Source organism: Neomonachus schauinslandi, chromosome 16, assembly GCF_002201575.2.
Source record: "Neomonachus schauinslandi chromosome 16, ASM220157v2, whole genome shotgun sequence".
In the NCBI taxonomy this organism is placed as follows: domain Eukaryota; kingdom Metazoa; phylum Chordata; class Mammalia; order Carnivora; family Phocidae; genus Neomonachus; species Neomonachus schauinslandi.
In genome coordinates this window covers 41,474,298-41,483,286 of record NC_058418.1, presented here as the reverse complement: position 1 = coordinate 41,483,286, position 8,989 = coordinate 41,474,298, and the positions used below count along the sequence as shown (strand labels likewise).

Genomic DNA, 8,989 nt, shown 5'->3' with positions numbered 1-8,989 from the left:
ATCTTCACATATTAAAGGTCAGCAACAGGGGGCTCCCTCCTAAGGAAGGTTATCTCTCATTGCTAGGAAGTTCTTGGCTGCACTATATCCAAGGCTGCCCCAAATATGGTTCCTTCCTGTGGGCCTGATCAGGCTAAGGGCAGAGTTTTCTATTTCCTCCTCCTCGGAGTAGGACCCAATCAGCTTTAGTAACGTCTCTTCACAGTTTGACTGTTTTTAACCGGCACTTTTGCTGAGCCCCCACTTCATCCTTTCATAGTGGTAGGATTGTTATTACAGTATTTGCCTTTTGGGGGAGAGATGAAGGTAATGATTAAGTTGTCATTTTGTATTATGTCATTTTGTCATGAATTTGTTTTGAATTTTATACTATAATGGGCCCACCATTCCCACTGTGTGAAGCCACTCAGGACCCTCATTTTGCCTTGGAGCACCTTTAACATCTCTCCCGGTGTTACTCTGAAATGTGATGAGCTTGTCCTCACATTCCTATCAGGTATAAATCCAGAGCCCAACATGAAGCTCTACCATTGAGCAGAACATCTCTTCACTACTTATGCAACCTTGCATAGGTTTTTTGAGTCCCCCAGTTGTAAAAACGTGAGGGTTCTGTGAATTTATATTTGGGGCAGGACAAGTTCAAGAAGAGCTTGTCTTTGCTTTTATTCTTCCCAGCCTGGAATGTCTTCCCTCTCCTCTCCACAGGTCCAAATCTAACTTATCCTTCAGACCCACTGCCAAGGAGCCTTCTACACAGATCTCTGCCTCTCCAGCTGTTGAATACTTAGGGACAGTGCCATACAATGTAGCTGTCTCTTGGGTTAATCTTGCCTCTCAAGCCAATCCCAGAATGTGGGTTTCTCTTGCCCTCTTTTTGTCCCTGGGGCTGTGAGAGCCCACAGGTATGCTCCCCAGGGAGTGGCTACTTCACTAGGGCTGGCTGGAGAGAGAAGTGTGAGGGCCCAGGCAGGGTGCTTCTCTGCCTCCACCCTGCTCTCCTCCACAAAACCCTGAGGGCCTGCCCCTCAAGTCACAGGTTCCTTATGTGACCTCACTGGGTAGTGATGACCTCACAGGCCTTCTCACAGTTTCCATGGCAGGGTAACTACGCAAACGTGGCGCTCTCGGGGAAACTTTCCTACCAGTTCTCTACCAGCTACCAATCTGTTTGGTTGCCTGAGAGAGAATGTCTGACCGGATCTTCTATATTCATTCTAACTTGTCCTCTGTGCCCTGGGAGGGCAGCACAGCAGGTAGGCCTAGGCCAGGCATCTGTCCAAGAGTCACTGGTGTACACACAACTCCACCTGGCGGCCACATGTTCCTTTGGGGCTTCCCCACCACACCTCAGAACGTAACCAGCTGTAAGTAGAACAAGTGGCCTGGGGCCCCCTCAGGGACTTACGGTGTCCCTGCTCCCTGCTGAGGACAAGTGAAAGGACATCCCTGGGCAACTATTCAGAAAGCTTCTAATCTTTATAAATGCAGCCTTCCCTTTTGGGCTACAAGCTACTTTTCCATTCTGACCCTTTCCTGATTGGCCCCTTAGGGAAAGAAAGTCAAGTGAATTTTTGTTGGCAAGTGATAAATGGAGCAGTTTGAGGAAGAACTGTTGAGGGCTACTCATGAACCTCCCCTTCAAACCCAGGCACCTTCACCGTGCTGTCAGGTAGACACACACATGGGTCCCCTCAGAAACACCCCCAGACTGAGCTGCTGAATACTGGGGAAAGGTGGTGTCATATCGATGGGAAGAACAGAAGAGCCAAGGAGAGTGATGAGTGATACAAGACTAGAGGGCTGATGAAATGGCGTCCTAGGAGGTTGGGTTGACGTGAGCCTAGACTTGCTACCCAGAATCTGGCTCTGAAGCTCCTGCTCACTCTGCCTCCGTATTTGGCCTTTTCCTAATCTAGGTAAAAGTATCAGAGGGCTAGAGATCAGTGTGGTTGAAAGAGGCAGTGTGAATGGGGCCCAAGAGGAGTTGCCAAGGTGGGAGGGGTTCTTAGCCCATTTATATTATTTTTTTCAACACCTGAAAGGTATTTCCATTAAAGCCTCAGAAGTGACAGACCTTAAGAAATGCTTTTTCTGCTGTGGAAGGGAGACATGGAAGGGATCCTGGCTGCAACTATTTTCAGGTTCTACGGTTTCCTCTGAGAATGGGGGACAGATTTCCAGGTCTCCTGCTGCTGCCCTAAGCTCCACAGAATCGCTATTGCAGCCATATTCCTTCTCTAGGGGACTCATAGAGGTGATGGGCCAAGTCTGTGTTTTGGATACCAAGCAGATTAAAGGGCTTCAGCCAGAAACAGGGAGAGACATGAGAGGGGAGGTCCTGGCAAGTCACTGTATACAGCAGAAATGACTGATGAGATCTGATTTTCTTTCCAGCAGCAGTACCTCCCACTTCTCCTCCTACACCTGGTCACTACCATGTCCTCTACCGAGGGTGTGGAGAAACCCAGGTGGGCTGGCATGGGGAAACATACTGCCTGGTTGGTGGTTACCGGACCTATGGGGATGCTCCTGTGGCCACCCCAGCAAAGGCGGAAGCAGAGAAACCAATTCCCAGCCGGGCTCCCAAGAGACATCGAGCTTTCGCAGAGTCGGATAAAGACCTAGGTTGCTCCAGCCCCAAAATTCGGCGATTGCAGCATGGTGGCAGGAGGCTGACCCCACAGAAGCTTGCTGGCTGAGCCACTCTACAGAGATGGCAAACGTTTAACCGCCTAAGATAGCTAATGCCTCTTCCTGCAGTGACCCCCTTTGCCCACCACTGGAGGTTAGAACCTGAGCCGTTCTGTCTGAGCCTTCGTCGGCCAGGAGCCTCCTTCCATACTAACTGGCCATGGGCAAGGAGCCTTAGAAACCGAGACTTGAAACGAGAGGCTGCTCTGAACATCCCAGGGTGGAAACTGGCCTGGAAGAAAACCTGATGTTTCTCTGCTCAATACTCTAGAGTCCCTTCTTGAGAAGAATAAAGAAAAGTCTGACTCTTTGAGCCAAGGAGGATCCAGGAGCAGAGAGAGGGTTCATAGTAGTCTCAGCAGGAGCCCACCTATCAGATAGACTCCCGCCCCGAGTCATTGCCAGCAGCCATCAACACAAACCAAGAAGAGCTGGGCTTTTTGAAACTGAAAAAAGCAATTTGTGTCTACCCAGGGAGCCTCTTGTCTGGAGTGCCAGGAGGCAGAATAAAGAGACCCAGGAAGATCCGCTCCCCAGTGCAGGAAGTAAATGGAGAGAGTTGGGTGGGGCGGCACCACCACTGAGGCTCACGTGCTCCTTCATTCCCATCCCTTTCTGGCCCCAGTGGGATTTCTTACTGTTCAATAAAATGATTTTGTCTAACATATTTGACTTGAAATCCAGCTTGTCCAAGGCCAGGCCCCAAACCTCCTTGTTGCCTGAAAGTACATTCCCACATGGGGAACCTGGTGCTCTGAGACCTGCCTCCAAAAAAGACCCCTGAGTGCAGCTTCTAACTGTGTGGCTCTCACAGCAACACCTGTACAAATCGGGGCAGGACCCGGGCAGGTTCTTTAAGAAATGCAGAGCCTGGGGCGCCTGGGTGGCTCAGTTGGTTAAGTGACTGCCTTCGGCTCAGGTCATGATCCTGGAGTCCCGGGATCGAGTCCCGCATCGGGCTCCCTGCTCGGCGGGGAGTCTGCTTCTCCCTCTGACCCTCCTCCCTCTCATGCTCTCTGTCTCTCATTCTCTCTCTCGCAAATAAATAAAATCTTAAAAAAAAAAAAAAAGAAAGAAATGCAGAGCCTGATGAGAACTTCCCTCTGTGTGTGCACATGTGCGTGCATATGTGTGTGTGTGTGTGTGTGTGTGTCTAAGATGAGAGGCAGGACTGAGAAGACGTTCTGTCAATCCACCCATCTCTATCCATTTACTCCACAAAAATTTTTTAAGGATTTTATTTATTTGACAGCGGGAGAGGGAACACAAGCAGGGGCAGTGGGAGAGGGAGAAGCAGGCTTCCCGTGGAGCAGGGAGCCCGATGCGAGGCTCGATCCCGACCTGAGCCGAAGGCAGACGCTTAATGACTGAGACACCCAGGTGCCCCTACTCCATAAATATTTATTGAGCACCTGCTGGTTGCTTGGGCTATATTAGTGAACAAGATGATTGAAGCCCCTCTCCTCATAGCACCCAGAAACTAAAGGAAGAGATAAGTAAAAGATATAATTTCAACTAGTTATAAGTGCAATAAAGAAAAGTAAGATGGGATAAAAGGATAGAGGCATGAGGGGGTGCTAGGTTCCACAAAGTAGTCAGGGGAGCCTTCTCTGAGGAGGCAACATCTCAGTGAAGGGGTGAAGGAATCCTGTGAAGAGTTGGAGGGAGACAATTCCTGGAGGAGGAAATGGCAGGAGCAAAGACCCTGAGGCAGGAATGAGGCTGGCCTGTTGTGGGACCAACAGAAAGGCTTGTGGCCAGAGAGAGAAGAATGAAAGATGTGGTTGGAGAAGCAGGCATGGGCCAGACCACAGCAGGCCTTGTCAGCCATGGTGAGGAATGTGGATCTTAAGTGTGATGGGAAAGTCATGGGAAGAAGTTGAGCAGGGTAGTGAAATGATCAGACATAGATGCTAAAAAGAGCATTCTGACTACTGTGTGCCATGGCAGTGGGGTGCTGGCTGTTACCCATGGAATGTCTCTCTCAGCAGTTAAGGGGACAGTTGGTCCTAGGGAGTGGGGGTGGGGGAATATCAGCAGAGAAGAAAGCGCACAGGGTATGTGTGGCCCTGTGTGCCAGGTCCACGTGCCTTAGCTTCCCAGATCCAAAGTGGGCACTGTCAGCAGCTTGTAGCTCTCAGGCCCAGGTGAAGCCACTCACCCTGTGGACAGCACGCTCACCCCCAAGGGCCACACCAGCAAGAGTGTTTCTCCTCTTCTGGCACCCCAAAGGCCAGGAAAGATCCTGATAACTTAAGAAGTTTCCCTAACCTGGGTTAGAGGAAGGAGGCACAGGCCCTGGGGAGTTCCCACTGTGAGTCTCAGTTAACCCACAAAACACAGCTAATGCCTCTTCCTGCAGCGACTCCCACTACCCACTGCTGGAGATTAGAACCCCATGTTGCTCTCTGAAACTTGGTGTGACTGAGGAAGATTTGTGACCCTGGAGGAGTCAGGTAGGTTGGCAATTCCCAAACATGAGGCAAACAGACTCATGGGGCAGACTCTTAGGAAAACTAGAGATCCCCAGTGCCTACACCAGTCCTACTGAATACATTTTTCCAGGAGGAATCTGGAAACCTGCCGTTTTAAATTTTTCCCATAATCGTGATTTTATAGGAAATACAAGTGACAGAGGAACCTGTTAAATGACACCATGGGATGCAATCAGCAAGTTCTAAGACAATTCCAAAACTCTAAAGGACAAAGGACATGATTTTTTCAACAAACAAATTGCAAGGAAGGAGGGAAGAGGAACCCATGCATTAAGAGATATAACAACCAAATGCAATGTGGGTGGCCTTATCTACATTATAATCAAAACAATTATTTAAAAATTAGTCCCAGGGCGCCTGGGTGGCTCAGATGGTTGAGCATCTGCCTTTAGCTCGGGTCATGATCCCAGGGTCCTGGGATCGAGCCCCACGTCTGGGCTCCTGGCTCAGTGGGGAGCCTGCTTCTCCCTCTCCCTCTCCCTCTCCATCTCTCCCTGCTCATGCTTTTTCTCTCTCTCTGTATCTCTGTGTCTCAAATGAATAAATAAAATCTTTTAAAAAATTAATAAAATAAAAAAATAAAAATTAGGCAATCAGGGAAATTTGAACATAATAGATAATTTATGATATTAAGGAAGTATTGTGACTCTCTTAGGTGCCATAATGGTTTGGTAGTTGTCTTTTAAAAAGAGCCGTTATCTTTTAGAGATGCAAACTTAAATATGGATGGAATAAATGTTTGATTTGCCTTAAAATATTCTGTAGAAAGTATAAATGAGTAAGGTATAAATGAAACAAGATGGGCCATCCACAATTGTTGAAGCTGGACGACTGGTACATAGGGGTTCAATATACTCTTCTACTTTTTCATGTTTGAAATTACCCTAATAAGTTAAAAGAGATTTTTTTTTAAAGCTTCTCAGGTGCAGCCTGATGTTCATCAGCCAGATTTGGAATCAGTGAGGACTCGGGGTGAAGGGGGGTTGGCTTCATAGCATAAATTAGCAGGTGGGAGCCACGGCAGCCAGGCAGAGGAGGGCAGCCCTCCTGCATGAACACAGGAAGCATGGAGGGCTCTGAGGCAGGGTATGCTGTGTACAGCATGTTGTTGCTGGTCTGACAGGCCTCAGAGATAAGCAGGCTAGGTTGAGCAAAGGGACAGCAAGTCTGAACTTGAGGCTAACTGAAAAAAATCCCATATGCCGCATCATAGATGTTTGTTTGGTCAGAGCCAGTTCCCAGCACTTGGTGTGCACACAGCCCACTCTTCCAGATGCTTCTGTCAGTAGATGTTGTAGATAACTGCTGGAAACTTGTCCAGCCCCTTCACAGCATACCCCAGCACGGGGCCAGCTCCAGGGGGTGATCAGTGGGGAACGCCTAAACAAACAGAGGATGTAAGGGACTTGAAGCCTCTCCTGGTGAGAGAAGCAGCAGCTGAAAGTCAAGAAGTCCATGGAACCCCAATCTGACTTGGCCCCGAGGGCATGTGCAGCTGCTGGCCTCCCTACCCTTTCTTCCCCTTCAGCCAGGCTCAAGGAGGGTTCCGTCCTCGGGCCAGGAGGCTATTCTCTCTGCCATCACTGGTTTCCCCAAATGGCTGCCTTATGTCCCATGAAGCCACACTGAAGACAGGGCCAGGCCAGTCCAACTTTGGTGAGCCTGGCAGTGGTGAACAGGAAGTGGGTGGCATGTGCAGAAGCAGACAGGACAGACTTTACCAAATGGCTGGTAGTCATTCTCCAAAGTTCTCTCCCCACATGGGCCTGGAGCACCCACAGAGAGCGAGCCCAGAGAGATAAAAACTCTTGAGTAGCTCTGGCCTGGGGTCCCAGAGAGCCCTGGACATCAGGAAGCTAAGTACATTCCTCCACCACAAACTCAGTCCCATTGTCCTCACAAGTTGCCCCCAAATTTATGAATTCCCTCTGCCCAGTGTTCAGGGAGGCCTCCAGACAGAGGGCTACAGAGATCAAGAAAGGGCATCTGTTAGCTGGGGCAACTGCTTCATACCCGCAGTGGTCCGAGATGGAGAACAGAATCAGAAAGCTCAAAGCTGAAAAAATCTAGGAGTAAGGGAATTTTGGTTTCAAATCCCAGCTCCACCTGTCAGTTTCACCAAGATGAACCTCAATTTTCCCACCTAGAAAATGAGGCTGCTAAAAACCTACCTTGTGGGCTATCATTAAGATCAATCGGACTACGATGCATGAGACTGGTAGCACAGCTCTGGACACACAGTAGCTTTGGCTGCTCTGGCACGTTGTCCCTGTTGTCACATGCCCTTGCTCCATGAAGGAAGGAAAGGCAGCAGTCTGCTGAGCTCCAAGTCGACTCGCTCTTCAAGGAATGTTGGTTGAGCCTTTGCTGTGCACAGGTCTGGCACTAGGGGCCAGAATATGGTGGTCATGGCCTCACTGAGTTCACTTGCCAACTTCGGCAGGGCCAGCGACTGACTGCAGGCTGCTGTGAGGAGGATACGGACAAAGGCCAGGAGGAGGAGGAGGGAAAGGTTCCAGCAAACCTGAACCTGAGCAATCGGAGAGGCTCATCCACGCTCCTGTTTTTAAAGAGAGTAAGTTACTGAAGAGGGTTTGGATTTGTCAGGTTCTCCATGATATGCCCCCTCTCCAGGCGACTGAATATCACAGTTCAGAAGGTGCCATCTGAATCTCAGGCACTCCCTATAGGATCTTCCTCAGTCAAACTCCTATAGCCCCTGCCCGTCCAGCCTCCCCCCAGCTGATGGCAAGACCTCAAGAACATGGGACGGCATGCAAACCAACCTCAGGACGGGAGTCCCAAGCCCTGTGGGCTTCACCCCTAAATCACCGAAATATCTGGTCCCAGGAAACAGCCCTGTCAGACACTTAAAGCCTGCCAGACACCACGGTGCCTTTGCTCTGGGGACCCTGTGTACTGGATCCTCCATACTGCCTGAAATCAGGCTGAGTCTGGCTGCAAGAGACCCAAGATGGACAGGAAGGCGGGCAAGGACGTGGAAGACAAAGGTGGGAATAGGGAGAAGGCCGGCTGGAAACGGGAGACAGAGAGGCACTCGTGCTTACCTAGCAAAGTGGACGGTGACTGCCTTTTGAAGGAAAATGTGCTACCTGTTGGCCACTTCTGGAAGGGTAGCCTTAGCTTTGTGATTAGAGGATGTGTGTCCGTGGTGGCCAGGCTGTCTTCTGGCCAGAGAGACTGTTGTGACTTGGGAATTAGGCTCTGTCATCGTGGCAGCAGAACCAGCGTAACACCCAGAAAAAAGTAGGGGCAGCATGAGTCTCCAGGTGCAAGGAGCCCTGAATGAGGACGAACATCACCCGGGCAATGCTGGATACTGAGGAAGCCCCTGCTTCTGCCCCACTCCTGCGTTCTGAGCATGTGAAGTGGCCTGTCACTCAGTCTGACAGCCTTCTTCCCTGCATATTCTTGTAATACACTGGAGATCAGTGGTGTTAGGTCAGCTCTGCCACGAAAGTAAGCTTGGACCCAGGAGAAGCCTGTTTCTACCACTGCATCCTCTGCAGGTCTTGATTTAGGTAAACACTACATAGGTGAGGAATTAGAAGAGAGGGTGCTTACTCACATACCCCTTTGCCTACACTGGCCCTGCCTCAGCAGCCCCACGAGTGGGAGGCTTAAGGGAACAGCACGTACAAGGCCCCATGGTAGTAGGCCGCAAAGCAAGAAGGCAACAACAGGGTTTATGCCATTTGCTGAGACTAGAGAGGCCAGCCAAATAAAAGCATTTGGTACATGAGTATGGTAATGGCTTTTTCCTAAAAGCAAAAATCCTCTCC

The 8,989-nt window shown here is 49.9% G+C and overlaps 1 protein-coding gene across 1 annotated transcript; it reads left to right on the top strand.

Moving 5' to 3' along the window:
• Nucleotides 1-1,186: 1,186 nt before the first annotated feature.
• DPEP2NB (DPEP2 neighbor) lies at nucleotides 1,187-2,699 on the top strand. The gene is made up of 2 exons (XM_021703474.1): nucleotides 1,187-1,253; nucleotides 2,395-2,699. Exons 1-2 carry the CDS (start codon nucleotides 1,187-1,189, stop codon nucleotides 2,697-2,699), a joined length of 372 nt encoding a protein of 123 aa, XP_021559149.1.
• Nucleotides 2,700-8,989: the final 6,290 nt, after the last annotated feature.